General features: G+C 40.9%; 1 protein-coding gene across 2 annotated transcripts in view; it reads left to right on the forward strand.

Annotated features, from left to right (window-relative positions):
* il1rapl1a (interleukin 1 receptor accessory protein-like 1a) overlaps positions 1–21,445 on the forward strand; it is a 157,734-nt gene that overhangs the window by 12,822 nt on the left and 123,467 nt on the right. For both annotated transcript variants that reach the window (XM_023400694.2, XM_023400698.2), the window contains exon 2: positions 8,757–8,859. In XM_023400694.2, the coding sequence (XP_023256462.1) occupies positions 8,778–8,859 (82 nt within the window). In that variant the 5' untranslated portion in view covers positions 8,757–8,777. The remainder of the gene's footprint in view (positions 1–8,756; positions 8,860–21,445) is intronic.

Genomic DNA, 21,445 nt, shown 5'->3' on the forward strand with positions numbered 1-21,445 from the left:
TCACAAAATGGTAGGATTAGAATTGACATGCACACATGGAGACATGTTGTCTCTGCCTGCAGAAAACAACAGTTACATATTGAGAGAAGTGTGCTGGCAATACGCTGAACACTTGGATGCCCTCTAACAGCAGCTGTCAATATCACACTGCAATTTGGCAAATGAAGGACATTATGTTCTATGCCTGATAGAATAAGAATCAATTTAAACAAATCAATAAGCATTGGGTGCTATTTTTTATTCACTTAAGCTGATGGGAAGACACAATTTAGCAAATCTACAACAATACCGGCCTCTGTTGCCTGGATACATTATTCTCTTCAAAAGGGGAACTTACTTTATCGTAAAGACTGACCTCAGTCCCCCCACATGTGTGTTGTGGGAGTATGTTTCCGGCTGCTTAAAGACTGAAAAAGAAAAGAAATGAATACATTGTACATAAGATTATATGCTTATATTGCATGCAGTGTATATACGACTACCACTGCAACTAATAAAAATAATATCAGGGATAATTATCAGGAACTTAAAGCACTTAAATGTAACACAGGTGCATCTTATCCAAAACAAAGCTATATCTCATACTGGTCAATTACCAACCTGACTTATTTCTTATTACACTCTACACTGTTAGACATTTTATTGTAATTTTACAGTAATAATGCAATTACCCCTTTACATTTATTTTGCTGTTAGTATGTTTTACCGTAAGTGTGATTTACAGTAAAACAGCACAAATGTAACGTGATTAAATGTATATATCTATGCAGTATTGTGTGTAATATATCTATTTTGTGATTATGTTGCACAGAATAACCGCTAGACAATAAAATATGTAGCTGTTGTCTAGCACGCAAGGAAGAAAATAATACAAAATGTTGCATAACCTTAGCAGAGTTCAGCTGTAATGCACTGTTCAAATCATACATGATACTATAGTGCGAACTTTAATGATACTGGTACATAAAATGTAAAATCAACATTAACAGTTACCAAATACAAGTATGCTAAACTGCCTCTTAAGAATAAGAGTAATAACAGACTGGAAGAACTACATATGAATGTAGCTAATTATGCAAAAAAGATATATTGTGTTGTTTAGATGAATTATGTAAGAATTGTAATTGTGTAAGAATAATAATATATATAAATCAAAAAGACAAAAATTAAGGTGCAACCAACCTTTGAATGCATATGAAAGTTGTGTGTGTAGCTGAACATGTTTCTCAGTCTGTGCATGTGTGTGTGGGTGGGGGTGCTTGTGTTGGACAGTGTTTTTAGTCTATCTGTGTGTCAGTAGTGGTCCGGCTGCCCCCAGTGGGGTGTGTACACTAAATGGGTGAGGAGAGTGTTGGTCCCTGCTCTCCATCAAAGGCAGCATTGACTGGAAGCATGAGAGCGTCTCTGCAGCCAGTCATCCTTGGACAGCTGACAGTGGGCCTGGGCACGGGGGACATGGCTGAAAGCATTCAACAACAACTGGAGGAAAATGCTTCACTGCTGGTGGAATGTGTCTGAACCCAGACCTCACTCGCAACAACCCACAGCTCCGCTCTTGACCAATCATGTACAAATGGCTTTAGTTGCCTCCAAGCTCTCTCTAATTAATTATGTACACAGTGTTGCATTTTATGTGCTTGAATGGGCTCTTTATGTGCATGTACAGTTTCTGCGTGTGTGTGTTCGAGGTGAGCAGAACAACAGGAGTGTGGATTGGTTCAGAATCGTGTGGTAATTAATCTCACTCAGTGAAGAGGTGCATGTTGGGACTGAGGCAGGGCATAGCTCATCGCACCTTGCTCGTTAACTCTAACCACCTATGGCCAGCCTCTGGAGATTAACGAGGGCTGCCCATGGTCAAAAGCGGTCAAATGTGTTTTAACGAATACTCACTCAGCCTACCACCAAGCTGATGTTTTTTTATTCTGAGGCAGTGATTCGCTTTACGGCTGCAGAATAATATTCATGGGACCTGACTCACACTGTGACACATCTGGCAAACAGCAGATCACACGCACACGCACAGACACATACACACACACACACACACACACACACACGTACACATACAGTAAGCATAGTTGCAGTGTGCTGTGCCATTTACTAGCAATCCCAGCATGAATCTCTTTGACACAGTGACACACAAAACCACCTATGACTCACACACTTGTGTGCGTGTGTGTGTGTGTGTGTCTGTGTGTGTCTGTGTCTATGCTTTTGGTGTTTATACAGCTCTTTTTTATCTTTATGTCTGGCCGCTCTGTACGTTGGTGTCGCATTTGATATTGGCAAAGCTAAAACTACAGGTGGATGAAGAATGACGGTGAAAGTGAGAGAGGCGCATCTGCAGAACAAACTTCCATTTTTAAATAATTCTGACTGTCTGTTTAATAGCAGTGTTTGACTCCAGCGTTGAACCTGCTCAGTATTATCAGTTAGTTCATGTGTCTCTCTCAGTGGATAGCTTCAAAGGTTACTCTGTGCAGTCACTGGCTTCTTGAGCATATAAATAATGTATTATTTCATAGAATGGAGGATGGTATACACATATCGTACATACATATTCTAGTCTCATGACACCAGGGCTATAATCTGAATATTGCTGTAGAGTATTTTTCCACCTGCCGAATTCTCATTTAATATTCAGCAGTTATTACTCATGCAATATTGATCAAAAAACCACTACTGGTGTTGTCATGTGTGTGTGAGAGAAATTTTTATTCCTTGTATTTACAACTGTGTACATGGGAGTGGTACAGTCGTGGCCCTGTTCTGCTACCTTACCTTAAGTCCATCATCCTCCTTCCATTCAGCAGAGACAGTTAAGATACAGACACTCACACTCTCTCCTTAAGCGCTTGTCCTAACAAACCTCATCCTTAGATGAATGAACAGCCAAGACAAATGCATTTAAATACACTATTTGTAATCTGCTCAACAGTGCGTGAAGAAATGAAGCAGTTTTATTTTTTTAAACTACTCTGAAGAAAAATAGAATTTGACATGTAATACTGCATTTACTTGAAACAGTTACTTCATTACAGTAAAAACACAATGACATAGTTTCTACTTTGAAACAAATCAGTGAGATGTTTCAGATTAACTCTTTTCAGATGCACATTTTCACTGTCTGCATCTCTGGTCCTGTCAGGGCACAGAGCCATGTCTAGTAAATGCTATGAAGATCTGCTTTTCCTAAGACCACAGCACAGGCTGCCTTCAAATTGGATTAAATCCCTAAATAACATGATCAATCATCCACAGCTTGCTATGCCAAGATGGCGGAGCTTTCTTTCTGTGTTTTAAGGTGGCACAAGTGCACACTACAGTAACAGTAACAGAGCTGCAAAGCCGATGTTTTCGGTGCTAGGTTCTGCTTGTAATTTGTGAATCTGTGTGTCCTGTGCAGTCTCAAGGGATAGAAAATTGGTAACATACACAGAATCAAGTGCGCATGCACGCACGCACACACACACACACACACACACCACACACACACACACACACACACACACAGACCACATGCACGCAGCAGACAGAGTGTGCTTGCAACAAATAGCGTGAGGTGATAATTGAATTTGGGAAACATTAGGGGAAGACGGGAAGAGATACAGCTATCCTGGGAGATACAGTCCCATAACAATGGCAACAGACAGTAAATTCCTCTGCCCCTTTGTCAGGCCGAGTCAGCAGGAAGTGCTGGGCCAAGCCCCTCATTTTCTGGTAAAAAGCAGCAGGCAAATGGCATGTGTGCTACTGTGATGTGTGCAAGCTTCATGCATCGCTGAAGCGTGGGTATCACGCCATGCCTCTGTGTGTGTGCCTCCTCAGACACACCTGCTCCTGACGCCTCAGAGAAAAAGCTTGGCTATGGTTAATCACACGAACAAAGCCAGAATGTTATATTACAAAAAGAAGGCATGTATGTGCTACTCATACTCTTTATTTTTTACTCCTTTTATAGTCAACCACCTTCTTTTATTCAGTGAGGTTGAATTAGAGTTTTTTGCCATGTTGCCCTGGAAACAATATAACTTGGTTGCATTGAGATACTATTAGACAAGGACAGACAAGTGTTAGATGAGTCAATTATACAAAGAGAAATTTGTGTTGTATAGTTTAAATAGACTTGACAGACCCTTTTTTTGCTCGGCCTGGCCTTGGCAGGGGGTGGTAAACCTTAAATGTGACTGGTACATTATTCAGACACAGTGTATGCTCTCTGCTTGAGCATAACAAAATGATGAAAGAAGTGGAGAGAGTGGAGTGATGGAGAGTTAGAAAAAAAAACAGCTTGACTCTCCACTTACTTACTGCAAATTCTTAATAGCTACATGTTTTATAGGAACTAAACTGAGGCAGTTGAAAAGCTTTACTGAGTCTACAGACTGATATGCTTTCTTCCAATTTGTCCATCAACAAGCAATCTATTCTCTGGAGTACGCTCAGAAGTCAGTCTGACCTGGCAGCCATTGTGGTTTTGACTTTTTTGAGCATTTTTCTGTCACAGTTGGAGCGTCTGTGTGGTGAGAATGCGGGGGATGCAGGGGGAGGAGAGGTGAGGGGAGACGAGGTATGTTGGTTGTCTGTGGGGGTCGTGTGAGGCGCACAATGCCCCTCTGTGAGTTAGGATGGCAGGCAGGTGATGTCATGGCTGGCAAGAACCAAAGCCCACTGAGCTTGTGAAGGCGTGACATGATTGGGACACAGAGGAGGGTCGCTGACATTGTTGTATTGAATCAGGCTGTGACGGGGGGGCAGTGCTCCATCCTGCCGCCACAGAAACACAACCTGCCAATCATCCAGTTATGTTAAGTAAATCAACTTGTGTCAGCAGCTTGAAAATGATCTGTTTTTGGCACTTTGCCTTTATTGGACAGCCTGCAGTGTCAGGAGATACAGAGTGGGGAGACATGGAACAAAGGTGTGCAGGCAGATTCGAACCAGGGATATTGTGATTACACAGTATGATGCATGTCTGAAACCCTATGCTACCGGTCACCTCATAATTAAATGATTTTGAGTGATACAGTATGATTAATTTAGATTAGAAAATTATAAATTAAAAGTTACCCTGCTGGCATGCAGTTGGCCTCCAACATGGTTAGACATTGATATTTATATTTGCTTGAATGTAGTTTGTGATGTTGGGCACCAAGATTCAGTGTCAGGGCAGCGTCTAATGCCAATGATAATTTATATAAATAGTGACATCTTGACATATGAAATATCTGCGATACGTCACAATGTCAGTTAGCAAACGTTGGGTTTGAACGTCATCCCGATTTACATTTCCAACCAAAATGTAATGTCTGTCTGACATTAAAGTTGTTAGAGTCCAAAGTCTTTCTGACATTACACTGACGTCCGGTGCCTGTTGGGTAGACGGGTGCAGAAAGAGGGCTGTACTAAGGTTAAGGAATTTTACATAGAGCAGGGAATAACGTTGCCCACTAGTGCTTCTCAGTAAGTAGCTACTGAAAACTAAATATTTATCTATCTCTTTCTTTTGCTTGTGCACGTGTGCATGTGGTCTCAGTGAAATTTCCGTTTCTTGACTTTTCAAATTTTTCCTCATCGCCGTGTATTTGGTAGGTGCAAGTCCCTCCATTACGCTTGTCTTGTTAAAATTGTGTGACAGCATTGCAGCAAGTTGTAGCAGTGTTTAGCTTACATACATTATTGCTTCCACTGCAATGTCATGAAGTTGAAATGACACAACTCTGCTGAGGGCTTTTAATTTGAAAAAACAGATAAAACAGTCGTGGTGACATATCCCTGAGGCAAGACTGGGGAGAAAGAGAAGGAAGAGGGAAAAAAAAGAGATTTAACTAGCTAACCTTAAGTTTGGTTTTTATTACCTTTTCATTTTCACTCCGACCTCTGGCATACTACGCCTGCTCTACCAAGGTACAACAAAACACTTCATACATGGACTAGCCATCGGGCATACTGGGAAAAATGCCAGTGGGCCGTCAAATAATCCATTAAATTATTACTGGCCTTGTTCGTCAGTCTCTCTACTAACCCTCTCTGTGTGCCTCGTTTGGGGTGCACATGAGAATGTGCGGCGTGCATGGTCGCAGACCCGGCTCACCGGCGTAGTGTTGCTGGAGCACACTGGTACGATGTGCATCACTTTTTTTTCTTGAAGTTAGGAAACCAAATATTCTTTTAATTTAATTTACGAATTAAACTATTGTTCTTTTCAGTCATCGTTAAATAATAGATTAATAGGTAGATGAAAAGGCAGCAAAACATCCTTTCATTCATCATTCATCAGCAACTTTTTCGTAGCCTAACCTATTAGATGAGCTTGACCTCTGACTGCACTGCAAATTTTCCTGAGAATGGGTGTTTTAAATGCGGCTTCATTTGCTCAGCACATGTAAATAAATGAAATTATTCAAAACACAAACTTCCTGTTTTTATTTACCTACATTTGCCTAATGCCACTCTATTTACACCCTTCTACATCCATGGTATTGTATAATACTACTTAGCTAGATGTTTGGCTGAGTGCTGCATAATAAATAATAATGACGAAACTGTTCATAAAGTCTAACTTTTGATCGTGTTGTCAGTTATAGTCGACTAATGTATGAGTAATTTCCACCGTAGGAAAAGTGGTTACATAACCTTTGAAATGAGCCACAGTTTAACCCACATCCCAAACTCCAGCCCGCTGGGGCTGATCCTGCTGAAAAAATCCTAGGGTAAACCATGTGTAGGATGTGTTTTTGTTTAACGAGAGAGATGTTCATTGGGACTGAGGACTCCAAAAATCTGTATTGACCTTTAAAGCATTTGGATGATTGAGAGTGTTTCTGGTTGGTGATATGTGTGTGCACAATACCATGAACTGACCGAGGGGTTACAAGTGCAGCTAAAAACACATTTAGAACCGACGAGATTATCAGCAAGTGTTTTTAAAATGCCTTTTAGCCGAACAAAGAGGCGCCAATCCTTCATATGTGGCATTTGCCAGAATGTTATTGGCAGAGCGGTGTTTATCGACTGAACGCTGTTTCCAAGTAGAATGTGATTGAAGAGGAGAGAAAGGCTTCTTTTCAGAGCGAGCCTCGTGAGTGTCGTGTAAACACACTGAGAGAGGCTCCTTTCATTAGCTATGCTAATCTGGAGTGCACGTGACTTGCCGCAGACTCCATGGTCCCTCTTGGCTCTGCCTCTCTTAGTTTCTGTCTCCTAAGGCCACGGTGCCATCTTCTTCTTTCTGGTTCATTGGGTTAATTTGCCGTGTGTTATGTTCCCCTTTTCTTATATGTTAGACTGACAGAAACATAGGTCCGACCAGCGGTGAATCTGCTCCTTTCCTCCTATTACCTGCTTTTGTCTGGTACCTCTCAGACATGCAACCACCCAAACTGGCAGCTGTAGTAGACTGAGAGCTTTGACTGTGTCTCCTCTATCACAAGGCAATGGATCTCTACCAAACTTAAAGAAAAAAAGTATGTATGGTAACTCTGAAGCTACTGCCAGCAGCTGGCATGAAGACTGGAAACAGGGGAAAACAGCTAGCCTTGCTCTGACCAAAGGTAACAAAATACCAGCCTGCCTAATGCTCACAAATTAACATGTTATATCTCCTTCGTTTAATTTGTACAAACTGAAGTATAAAAATGGGCTAATGTGCTAAATTGCTTCTTGGCTGGGAGCATTTGCTAGGCAACCAGTGGAGAGTACAGGAAGTAACTGGCACCAACCAAGAAATCGTGATATTCATTTGTGAGCTTTAGAGGTGCAGGTAGGTGGATTTGCTGGACAGAGGTTAGCTGCCTCCCCCCATTTCCGGTCTTTGTGCTTAGCTAAGTTAAACAGTTGCTGGCACCGTAATAATGATATTGATCTTCTAAGTGAATGAGCATATTTCCCAAAATGTTGAACTTTTCCCCTAACATGACTAACATTTAAAACTTTTACTAATTTTACTTTGTCATGTCTTAATTTGTGTCTTCTTTTGTGTGTGAAGCTTCCATTGCAGTTATTGCAATTACTGTTTATTTGATGAGTATTTTGATTGAGTATTGTTTCTTCTATTGAGTACTGATGTATCTTTTTTCATTTAACATCTCATTTTTTACAGCAGCACTGGCTCTATTTCAGGAGCTGGGTATTAGGGGGTAATTACTACATGTTAGATTATGTCATTTACTCAGAGAAGATGAGGAGTAGAGAATGAGTCACCTCCATCAATTAATTTGATATATGAGTAGATAAGGGATGTGGGTGGGATATTTGCTACATCTCTGCAAGTCACCAGGTCATAATTTGAAATTCCCTTCAAGGTCTCCCTCTTTTTTTTAATGAAGCTGCCGATTAAAAGTGGTGTTTCTTACACATGTAATTATTTCCTTATTGATTTGTCAGCATCTTAGGGAACGGTTTCTCATGAAATATATCCCCCGCTATGATAACTCGTCTCAATTGCAATCATGAGAGAAAATCATTACAAGAAAGGTCCCCCAGGGGAATGTGGAAACTGTTATGTTGATGTGAGTGTCCAAGTAAATGTGTGTGCGCGCGCGCATGTGGGCGTGTAAATGTTTGTGCAGTAGTGTGTGTGCTTGCTTGCTGTAGTGTTGGGCTGTTACAGAACATCCCTCCCCACTGACACTTACTCTTGTCTAGCAGAAACAAGGAGGCACTTGATCTCGTGTACAAGCAGTGACTGATGGCTCTTTTTCTCTTTCTCCTCTGCCTTCCCTCCTCTCCCTCCTTCTCCTTTATCTTTTCAGGCTGTGAGGAAGGGGGGGAAGATGAGACCTCCCAGCCCTCTTCTGATCCTGCTGTACATCACGCTGTCCAAGAGTGTGAAGGTGGTCTCTAAGAGAGGCTCAGGTATTTCACGCACTGCATCCTCCCGCTTCCTATGTGGCTTCCAGTGTGAAGCCTGTACATGTCCCTTCTGTACATTCATGTACGTCAGTGACTGTTTTTATGCACTTGTGAGTGTGTTCTAGTGTTTTCCTATTCACACCATGGTAGCTGCCAACCATCAATGGCTGGCGCTGTTGTTGATGTAATTTGGGGACTTCTGGTGAATTTTACTGACGCAATTTAATCGTTTTTGTGCCGTTGTTTTGTGAACTTCTGTCGGCACTAAATGTTAATCGCCTAGAACTTATGTTGCCATCATTGTCACTGTTGGATTGTTAAGCTGGTGAAAAATCTTTAATTATTCTCTAGGCCTCTGGTGCGACTGGAAAAACAGTGGTGTGTATGATGTGTGTGCGTTCCAGTGTGTGCTTTAAAAAAGTTTGTTGAGACAGATGATAGACAGGTAATTGCAAAAAATGATGCCCTTCCCACTTGTGTGTGAGAATGACTAACAGAAAAATATAAGCACTGCTGAACAATTTAGCTGTAAGTGCTGTGCGTGGCCTGCGTCTTAGGTGAAGAGATTTTGAATTAATGAAAAGATATACAATGTACTTCTTAGAATTAGCTAGACCTGCCTCAATCTAGAGAGAGTGACAGCTACCAAATGATCCAGTTTCTCAGTGACTGGTTCACTAAGGGTTAATGTGAAACTCATTTTGGCTCTAAATGCCAGCAAATTGAACATCAATTGTGAACGAATGCAAAGGTCAAAAGAGAAAATGGAGAGCAAAAAGATTGAAGGTAGAAACTTTTCATGACAAGAATACAGAGGAATTCAAGCAGTCAGTTCAGACACTGTGAAGACAAACGGCCATTACAGAGAATATATGTTGCCATTTTGTGCATTCAGTATTCACAAATTATTTTCTTTTATATTTAACACAAATCATGTGCCAGTCTTTTGATCATGAGACATATTCATTCTAAAATTCATTGCTTGCACACTATGGACTCCAATTATGGTCAAAAAGATTTTTGAGCTTGTAAAGTGACGTTCACAAATAATTCCAAAGTTTGTAGTTGTAAAACAATCTTCTTTTGTAATCACCTCTGTACAGATACAAAGCAGAAAACTGCGTGTAAAACTCAGAGCTCAGAGTTGAAGTTCAAGTTTCAAGTATGGATTTTGACCCTGTTTTTACGCCTGAATCTAATTGTACAATGACTGTCCAATCACAAAGCAGAGTCCAGTCAGAGGGCAGGTAGTTCCATTTCCTTCATCTCTGCTATAGGTCATGAAAGGTGAAGTATATTTTATTATGTTAGACCCAGGTGGATTTGCATACATACACAGCACATTTAATGTTTACCATTATTTTCAATAGCATCGTCAAATATAAATAAACCCACCTAGGTTGCGGAAGAGCTGTATACCAATAGCATACAGGAACATTTATTTTGTGTGTTTGCGTGTGCGTGTGCGTGTGTGTGCGTGCGTGTGCTCCTAACATGCTAGGATTTATGTCTTTCTGTGTGTCTGGGTGTGTTGTACTGCAGACATGAGTCTGAAGCTTTAAGGACTGACCTTTAGCTAAAGGTTTTATATTGAAGGAAGCAAACTCACTAGACAAGAGCAGAAGGGTAACATATCAATGAATTATGTGCTTCAACCAGCAAAGAGGATGGTCACTGACACAGAATACAGACACACTCACCCATACACCTACTAAAATAAAAAAAAAAAAACATACTCAGGAAACAAACTTGAAAACACACAAACCTCAGCTTTAAGAGGTTAAAGGTGTTAAAGACGTGGTTACACCAAAAAGGTGGCACAGAAACTTTCATGTGTGTGATTTTAAAAGCTTGCTGATGTATAGTATTTGCGGGGCTAAATGGCAAGTGGGGTAATTGCCAACATGCTCACCCAGCCAGACTAGCATTAGCCAATAATGATATTTTCATATTTTCTCTGTACTGAGCTGCTCATTCCCTCCCAATCGTTTTCTTCTCAGGACTGCACATCATTTCATCCAATAAAGACTTACTGAAGGGGGAAAAAAGCTCTCCAAACTAACAAGCCTTCTAACTGTCAGTAAGTTGATGGCACAATAAGTTCACACGATGTATTTGTGCCCTCAACTCCTGTCTCATAACTGCCTGTAAGCCCATTTCTCTTCATTGGAGCAGTTTTTTTTTGTGGAGAGTTAATATTCTGACAGTGGAAGTTAAATAAAGCTGGGTGGTGCAACCAAGATAATAGGCTATGATAGTGTCCTCCATTTTGGCTCCATGTTCTCCCAAACATCAGCACTGTTAAGGCAGCTTGCTATTGGTCAATACAGCAAATTCGTGTGGCTAAGTTTAACTTGAAACAAGGGAACAGGCTTTTTTGGTACGTGACCCAACAGAAATCATGTCATCATTTTTTTTTTTTTTTCAGTGAAAATGAAATGCAAAAATTACCATTCCAACTGAAATTATCACTCATATCACAACCGCAATATCTGCCAAAATAATTGCATAATGAGTTTTTTTTTTTTTTGCATATCTTTCAGCCCTACTGGACAGCAGCACAAGTGGCATTAATCTATCAGGCAAACCTAGGGCAGCAGAATGCCACATATGAAGGTTATAAGAGGAAACATCTTGATTTCTGTCTTCTGTCTTCATGTGACTGAGCAGAAGAAGGGAGCTAATACTGAGCATAATTAATAAGACAAGAGTAATTGATTGTCTTTTTGCTGTTTGTGGATGTCCCTTTTGAATCCACCTGTAGGCTAGTTGTTAACTGAATTGCTGGCCATCGTGTATGAATTATGCATCATATTGACAGAGCTGAGCTGAGAACAATAGCACAAGGTCTCATGACAAATGGAGTGGACAAATTGCTCGTGCCATTTGCTGTGACACACATTAACATCAAAGCTCCGTCCAATGCTCCAGCAGACAATTACCATTGGGCGGGCCAGCATTCGGTCATTTCACAAGGCGTGGTCGACAATAACATTACATTTTTGCATATACACGTTGAACAACCTGGCAAAGTCTGTGATGCTCATGTTTTTTGCTCTTTCATCGCTACATGATAGAGACCAGCACAACAAGAAACATTTGAGGAGTAGATGTGCTGCTGGTCATCCTGGGTGATTTAGCCCATCCATTACTCCTCTGGCGTATGAAGCCATTTTCAGAAACCAGAGGGGCAACGGTTGCACAGCTCAACATTAATTATTGGCCGACTGTAGAGAGGGGGCTCCGGGCACCTCAGAGGGTAATGGAGGGAGAGTCTGAAACAAAATGAGTCAGACATTACCCTTTTCTGACGCATTGTCTCTACCTGCTGTGTATCGCGTGACTTTTCTGAGGATCACAATCCAACGAGGGAGACAATGACAAAGATGATGAAGATGACGGCATTGTGCGCCTAATTTTTAAGGATATAGCTTAGTAATGTAAGGATTCAACAATGGCACAATCTTTTATTGTACTGCTGACTGTGTTGGCTAGAGGCAGTCACACATTTAATTGTGTTACACATCCACTGGTTGGTACTGGTCCAATTATTAAGTGTCCAGCTATTTCCAAATTGTAGAAATGCTGGTTTGTGTTAGTGTTATGTAATGTAAATGACACTGACGGGTTGCCATGTCAGCATTGTTTTTGGAGCCACTTCAGTGTGGGTGGTTGCATGAGCTGTTGAGACACGGGGATTGTAGACATCATTCCTTGGGCCATAGGTGACATGGTCTGCTGTGGCACAGGTGAGTGATGCATTGTGTGTTCTGTTGTTGACCAGCACACAAAGCAGTGAGAGCAGTGCCTATTAGCTGAGAGTTTGCTTGTTGCTTGGCTTGCACAGACTGGACTCTCCTTTCCTCTGTATGCTGATGTGCCCTCAGCAGTCTGTCAGTGGCATCATATTCCTGTTTTTGATGTCTCTGCTCAGCTTCGTACGTTTCCTCTAGCTTCCTTTTCTGCTGAGCCAAGTAAGCCTAAAGTCTACTACCCACTACACTAGTTGGGGGCTTGCATTTCTTTGCTTGAGCCCCAGGAATGACCAGCCTTTCACTGATGCCTTGACTCTGCCCTTTATGGCCCTTGCTGCTTGTATTCTGTGGAGCATCAATGTACTCTTTATCAGAGGACGTGTCCTGAGCTGTAGCAGTTGGCTCACTTGCTTCTTTATATTTAGGTGTGTTGTTGGAAGTTCCCCTGTACAGAAAAAAATAACAGTTCTCTGAACAATGAGATGCATTGTTAATGAATATATTTTTTGCCTATTTCCAAACATTAAGTTAATGTTCAGGCCAACGTTAAGAAAGCACCTACAAAACAGAGCAAAGAAATCAATCAATGAAATGAATCAATGAATTCTGTGAATATATAAGAAGTTTATAGTTATAGAATGATTAGCACAATTAAAATAAGTAAATTAATAAAGTAAGTGTTATACATGGAATGATAATCCTGTTTGTTCTGTAGGCCATGCCTAACCAGTGGTCTTAACTATAACACTAAAACTGAAGTTTATTAGTCCCGTACAGAGAAGCTGCAGTTGCCATAACCAGCCCTGCTGCTTCATTCATTGTATAATTGATATAATGAAACACTTACGTGTGCATAATTAGAATTGTGGTCATCAAACTATTTATATCAAATATGCACTCGCTGTTTAGCTATAAATCTCCAGTGTAACTGGGAACACCGACAGGAGTCAAGGATGGAGTCTGTGAGGAAACATTACTGTCATAGGATTAGACAAGGTCCCCTGGACAAACTGTTGGTCTCGTCCCAAGGATTCGGCCCAGCTCTTCAAATGTGGGAATTTTTCTTTCCTTTCTCCAAATCTTCCACTTTTGTATGTAAGTACTGTTACCACGCTTTCTTTACTTTAAGGCAGTGGATCAGTGAAATCCCCTCTCCTTTAGCCGCTAACTGAACATTTTGAACACTTAAAAGTTCTTATGAGTTTGTAGAAGCTGTACTCTACGGTACATCTCTGTTGTCATATCTCCCAGGTATCTGGAAATGTTAACATTGAAAGTTGCTACATTGTAAGAAGTAGATGATTTATGGACATTGACACTTGATGTTGCACTATAATAAATGTGTTAAGACAATAATTTCACCTAACTGGTAATGATAATAATAATTGGTGAAACAAGGTTCGACAAAAGGCTAAACTCATGTCAATGAAATCAGCTACTCAGACTACTTAAAAAATCAATTGAATATAATTGATTCAGCAATTTTGCAGTGTGTGAAAATCTATTGCATTATTATCATCCACCTCAGTTACAGTATGTGATACCAGTCATTTAGCTGTCATAACGAGCTTTCTGCCTTATGGTAATGGCATACAATAACACAATGAGAGACACATTTAATAGAATTTAACTTGATTTCTGTTCAATTATAGCCCGTGTGTGTATGTGTGTGTATGTGTGTGTATTTGTAAAATCAGTTGTGTCATGGTTTAAGTCGGACTTGGTGTTTGTGCAAATATATGTGGTCGCTAAAGTGCACGCATGTGATTGTGTCTTCTGCATGTGCACACACACACACACACACACACACACACACACACACACACACACACACACACACACACACACGTGAGCGCCTGAGTGGTTATATACTTTGGTCCGTGGAGGATTTCCATATAGATCAGAGCTAGGACAACACATCAGATCAATCAAGTGGGTCCTCTGGGTCTTTCAGTCAAATATTGATAGCAGTAAAGTCAATATTACCCCCCAACTGTGGGGTCAAAGGTGATGTAGTGTCACTGGGTAGTTTAGCTGTTTAATACCACTTTGAAAGGCTTCTCTGTCTTCTGTCTAGCTGAAAGATTATAAATGGAGGCATGTGCAAAATCAGACAAGCTTGTAATCTGGGACATGCTGTTACCTTCTCTTTCTCTCTCTTGCATGTGTTTTTACTGTACTTGTACACTTGGGGCCACATTTACATCACTTTACATTACTACTACTTTAAATTAACACACACAAAAAACAGTGAATAGATATATGCTTTTTTTTAAATCCGGGTGAGAAAAATTCATGGAAAAATTGAGCTAGAATTGGCAACTTAAAATGCTAATTTTAATCAAATTATTTGCAATGAAATTGAAGTTTGATTTAAATTGAGGAAATTGCTGTTTACATCTGTTCCTATAAATGTACAAGGAGGTACCACAACCTTGAATACTGTGAACACTGGTGTTTTTACTTTACTTCAATAAATGATGTTGCCCTTCCACACTCACAGTCAAAATAATTTTTCTACCCCCTTTATTCTTCTCTGCAGTACTAGTTTCTGACAAATCGAACAGGATGGACGTTAGGTGTCTGTGTTAAAGATGAAATGTAGTAGTAAAGAAGATTAATTGACTGATAAAGCCCCTGGTGGGTGATTGTTTTCTGGTTCAAAGGTTTGGGACGTTTGTCTTCATGTGTTGAGAGATGAAAGTGATGGAGCAGCTGGACCCTCATGGTTGCTATTAAATTAACTTCAGATGACCACCTCTGGTGTCCAACATTGACCCTTGCCATAATCATTTGTAGGAGCTTGCTATTATTGTTGAATCCAAACCAACTCAACGGGACAAAAAGAAAGTTTGAGACAAAGAACAAGACCTTTGTTTGGATCGCTGTTCTAATGAATTGTTAGTGGAGCCTTCAGTATCAGATGGGAATACTCTGTTGTTTCTGTAGGATTGCTGGAAGAGCTGGGAATTTGAATCCACAACCTTGAATAGTTATGGTTGAGGGATCAGCTCTGAGGGCCTGATTAGGCCTCAAGAGACACTGGATAAAGCAGCTATTCAATTGATTTTCCCTCCCGATGTCCAGACAGCATTCCCAGAGTTTGTAGCACTCCAAAATCCTATAATTATTCAATGTGGAGTCTGCTTGGGTCTGTATTACCCAGACTAATGAGTTTCCCAAAGGTGCGGAGGCTGCATGTGTCTTTTATTCCCTCATTGTTTGCACCATGCTTGGCACTGCTCATGGTTTTAATGACCAGTGCAGCTCTGCAGAATTGGGTATCAATTGGGGTAGATTGTTGTTGTTGGTTTGTGATTGGTGATATGTGTGTGCACTCGTCTGTAGATGCACGGATGAGCCGGTCGTTCTTGACCCACATCTCGGAGTGTGTATGCTCTGCTCCAGCAAATGAGGTTTTTAACTCTTGGCGCTTTGCTCAATATGTCCTCTCACCTTGCTGTGATTGTGCAGTGGACTGACCAAGGCCATGCTGACACTACGGGAGATTCACTCGCAGGGACTCTGAGCAGGTCTCTGACAGAGACAAGCTGTCAAGGTCCATCCATCAGACTCCAGTTGTCACCATCTTGGTCCAACCTGGCCCAATCAAGTCTGAGCAGGCCCATTCCAGCCTCTCGGTTGGAGATCAGCCCATAAAGAGCCAGACTTAAATCAGACAAGACAGGGACTCTTTAACTTGTGTCTCGGCCTGCCTTCAAACCCAACTACCAGTGTGCAGCAGGCTCTAAGCCACACTGACAAATGTTAAATATGGGTAAGAGCTTTCAGATAAAAAGAAAAACCAAGTGGTCTTCACACCATAACACATTGCAGTGTCAAACATTGTTTGTAAGAGTGCTGAAGGAATAAATGGGTAAGATCAACAGTCAGTTTATCAAGTAGAAATGTCAAGCATATCTGACAGTGACTTCTTTCTTTGGTAAGATTTATCCCCATGTACATCTGTAATTTTATTGTCTAAAAGTTAATTGATTAATTGAAAAACAAACAACGAGTCAATCGATAATGGCAAAAATAGTTACATACATGTATAGAGGATAAAAACTATTCTACTAGAAAAACTATTCTACATAACACTAGAGTGGGACTAAATTTTTCGAGACAGTTGACAGAGTTTTACACAGAGCAAGTTTATCCACTTTTTTGCAGGAAGAAGATGTGGCTTAGGAAGAATCCACTCATTGATTCAGAGTGTTGTACACATCAAGTTTATCAAGTACAGGTGAAGCAGTGAGTGTCTCTGGTGAGTCAGAAATCTCCTGCAGCTTTCCTTTGGCCTTGTGAGGAGTGTAATGAGAAGGTGTTTATGTGACGGCTGCATCATGGAGTGTGCCCCTCAATTTGACGCCTCTTGCACTTACTGGATGAGACATACAGACAGAAGAAGCAGTAAAGCTACAGTAGATGACTAGTGCTAATCTGGGGGAGCAAAGGTGATAAAACACGTTAACTCACAATAACACACATCGCCAGTGCGTGGGTTGGAAAACAATAGGTGCAGGTATTTTGATTTGTCATACATGGCAAACACTTCTCCTGTGTGCCCACCATGGCTTTGCAGTGGTGCTCTACCAAGTGCATTTAGCAGCCACTCTAGCATGATTAGAATTACTTACTTACTTTGCTTAGTTGTTGTAACTGGTCCCATGTTGTCAGATTTACAAGACAAATGTTGAGCGTTTCAGAAATGTTTAGGACAAACATGCTGTTTATACAACTCTGCATATTTTACTAAATGTTGAAGGATGGCATATCAGAATAATATGTTCTGGTACAATGGATGATATGACAGGCAAATTTATGAGCTTCCTATCGAAATGTTAACAATCAGAAAGTGCTGAAAATGATGTTGGTTTGTTATTGTTATTTTCTCTATCTATCCAGGGAAAAATATCTAGCTCCCAGTCCACTGCTGGAAACAAAAACAAAAAGCTAAGCGTATCTCTCTGTGGATTCAAACTCCTGTTGGCACTGCTCTGTCCACTGGACTGGATCAGAGTCTCCGCAGAGATCAGTCAAGAAATGATCACTGTGGGAAGTTTGGGATGAAGTGGCAGTAGCAGACAATCAGTCGAATAAACCACATCTCCACTTTAGATTCGGGCCTTGGGCAGACAATGTTTCCCTCAGTCTTCTCAAACACACCTGCTTTCAACACTAAGGAATATCCCTTTCCGATCTGCACAATTTTTTGGTTGAGTCCTGACTGTCTTCTCCAGATAGGGCACATGAAAAAGCACTCAGGAGCAAATCCATCAGGCTTTGAAAAGTGGGCACTTGGATCTGAGAAACCTGAAAGGATGTTTACTAAGTTGGGAATAGCTTTGCGGGATAAAGGACACAGATAATTTTCCAGCATCCTTTGGTCAAATCTAGTGGCCAAAAAATTAGCATAGCCTGATTGATTTGATTGGTTATTAAACTGAGGTATCAAAGCCCCTCATTCATTCCCCTGGAATACACACAGAACCGTGTAGTCTGATTGGACTATGATGTATCGTAACAATGGGGCTTAACCAGGCTCTTGGAACTGATACTGTTTGAATAAAAGCCTTTAATTTAGCCTTGATGGATTTGTACTCAGGCCACATGGCTTTTTGCGCATGACCGCACCAAAGGTTGTTGTAGTCATGATATATGAGCATCATATGGCTTGGCGTGGTGGTAAAAATGTAAAAGGCAGGGGGCTATATGAGCTGCGCTGTAAACTTTAAGATTAACCATGGCTGTATTAGGAGAACTGGATTAAATAATAGCACCCTGTGTATTCACGTGAAAGCTGCCAGCTGCATGCATGCAGTCCTTCTGTAGCTCATTTATTCCTGATTCCATGCACATTTAAATATCATGGCATGATATTACTTTTTAAGACTTTTTATTGACCATATTGGCTCATATTGTGATAATGCAATATTTTTGTTTGACACACATAAAGGTATTCATTGTTTTACAGGTGCTTCCTCTGTATTGATCTTGTTTGCCCCAACTAATCACATGACTTGCAATTCAGGCTGTGGCCAGTATAATAAAATCATCACAGAGCCAATAATGCTCGTAAACTCACTCTTTTGATTCCCATTGTGAAGGCCAGTGTTTACCTGTAATTGTGTGCAATTTCAATGTCAACATAATAGCATGTTACCCAAAAGGGCCACTTGTGTAATTTTGAGCCAAATTTCAGTAGCATTAGGCTCCTCAATAGACCTGGTCAGGCCAGAAATTGGCAGAATGAGATTCCTCTCTCATCTTGTTATTATAGGAGGTACCACATTTAAGCTTATTAACCTGGTAAGCTACATTAGCCCAGCAGTCGCATCTAGCAAGCACAGTAGGTGACTCACCGACTAAATTCAAACACATCTAGGATCAGTCTGAACAGAATTATACCATCCACATTTCTGAAAGCTCACATCAGAATTGTGTAAAATTTGCGCTGTGATGCAGTTATGTCTTTTACACACACTAGGTTCAAAATCCATGGGGTTCTGATCAGGAACCTAAATTGCTTCTTTACACGTTTTAGGCACCACAGGTTTTCTAGATGGCTCACCCTGTGCAGGCGGTGAGCACTGCGCTGGGATGTGTACCACCTGCCCATCAATCAGTGTCAGTTGGTCAAAGGTTGAGTTTAGTGTATCATCATGAGGATGATTCACAGGGCCCAATGTGTGTGTTGCCTCTTGGCCCAGACTCATTGCCAGGACATAAACAAACAATAGCCCTGATTATGAATTGCTTGCAGCTGCGCCTCTGCAGCATCATAGCCTTTGCCGCCTCTGCTGTCCCATACAGAGGCAAAAAATAAAACGCTGCATGAACACTTTGTCCATTTATGCACTCCAAATGTCATGAGAGAGCCAGACAATAGACATTACTAAACACATCCAAGGCCTGCTGACCGGTCTGTTAGCTGGAATAATGTCTTTTAAACACAGCCTGCAGGGATGAGTGAACATGCTGCAGTGGAAAACAACATTCTGCCCTCAGCTCAAATGTGAGAATAGGAGCCTCACTATGCCCTACACTCAGCTCAGCAGAGGCACTATCTTAGAGTAAATATGCTTGAGATGGCTCAATTGCCTGGTGGTGACTGACTACATTAAAGGTACAATGTAAATAAAAGGACGCCCTGACTGCACAAAATCTCAACCTGCTTAAACTCTGAGATTGATTGTCATGTATTTCAATACAAGGACTTGCACTGGACACAACTTTGTTATGTTTTAAAGGTTTGTTAACATCATGAAAAAATAAAACCTATTTTTTCTTTTATTTGTTTAGAACTGTGCAGTAGAGTACATGCATGTGAAAAACCTATAATTTACATGCTCAAAAAAAACCAAACAAACAAAAAAAACTAACTCCTGCTTTAAACTGCTGCAGAGAACGTTACCAGCTGCAGCTGCTGGTGTAATGTAGCATAGTGTCCCTAAAGCCTCTGCAGTCAGCCTGTGTCTATATACTCTGATATGGCAGGGCACTGCTACCCAATGATCCTAGCAGGAGATGTCAGGAATGTCTGTCTGTCTGTCTGTCTGTCTGTCTGCGCACTTTGTGATTGCGTTCGTCTGAATGTTTCTCCTTATGTGACTTGTGATATCCCAACCATGGCCTCTTGCTGTTTCTCTGAGCGGGGATAAAAAACGATACAGTATTCTAGATGACTCTGCAAAGTCCCGCTCCAAATTCCTGATAAGAGCCCGTCATGGATAACTGTAAATCTGACATGGCCCCAAGGCAGTGTGGGGGATGAGGTCCATGGAGCTGACGCCTGAATAACCCCACGATAAGTGTGAGGACAGGAACACAAAATCCAGCCAGTCAGTCAGTTAATTTATTTGTCAAGGCGCTCTCCTTTCATTTCACAAATCATACTGCTGCAGTTTCTCTGACACTTGAAAACTGAAATGTGCCTGCCTATACATTTCCTCTGTCAAGCAGATGGGCTAAATGACATACACAAATAAGATGTAGTGAGACCTTGTCTCTACTTGTCATGCCTGTCTCATACCCCCGAGGCTTCCTAGATGCTTGTATTGAACATTCATTCCTCTCATCTCTAGTGGAGGAAAAGAGTGTAATAGTTTATTGACAGATCAGCTGTCCACATTGAAATCCGTACACACTAATGTATGATGGCAGCCAGTTCCATGTTAAACGATTGATCACCCTGAGCCTTTAACTTGATTGGTCTAAAATGATGCTACACATTCAAGAGTAGTCTCATTCTCTGCCTTCTTTCTTTTTTTGCTAAGCCAGTTGCATTTAATGCTCTTTAACAATACTCTGCTTGTCCTTGGTGTCTGTTTTCTTGATGTGAGCCATTAAGCAGGGGTGTCTAACTAGGGATGCATTGATAATAAATAGACATTATGGCTACCTGTATCAACCCACAAGACATCAATATGGAAACAAGCCCGCTCCAAGGAAAAAATGTGAACATAAACAAATAAATATTTGTTAGACTGTTGTTTTTGCCCCTGTGATATACACACATTCACATTTAATAAACATGTAAACATGCAGATACAAATACACAATGGAGAAAAAAAAAAAAAAAACGGATGTATTTAGTGCACTGGACAATTTTGTTCATTCTTTGCTGTTGGCTCACAACACACAAATGTACCACAGAGGCTGTCCTGGCCTGGTCAATACCTCTCCCTCTAAATGATGAGGAATGGCCTGTGCGGCAGTAACGCTGTGCTGGGAGATTGATCACATGCAGACTACTGGATATTAAATGGCTTTCTTGAGGATAGCCAAACCGGCCCTGGATGGTGCATTGTGTATATACGTATGAAGCCTGT

Source organism: Seriola lalandi, unplaced genomic scaffold (assembly GCF_002814215.2).
Source record: "Seriola lalandi dorsalis isolate HSWRI2012SDOR001 ecotype SW California unplaced genomic scaffold, Sedor1 jcf7180002052929, whole genome shotgun sequence".
In the NCBI taxonomy this organism is placed as follows: Eukaryota; Metazoa; Chordata; class Actinopteri; order Carangiformes; family Carangidae; genus Seriola; species Seriola lalandi.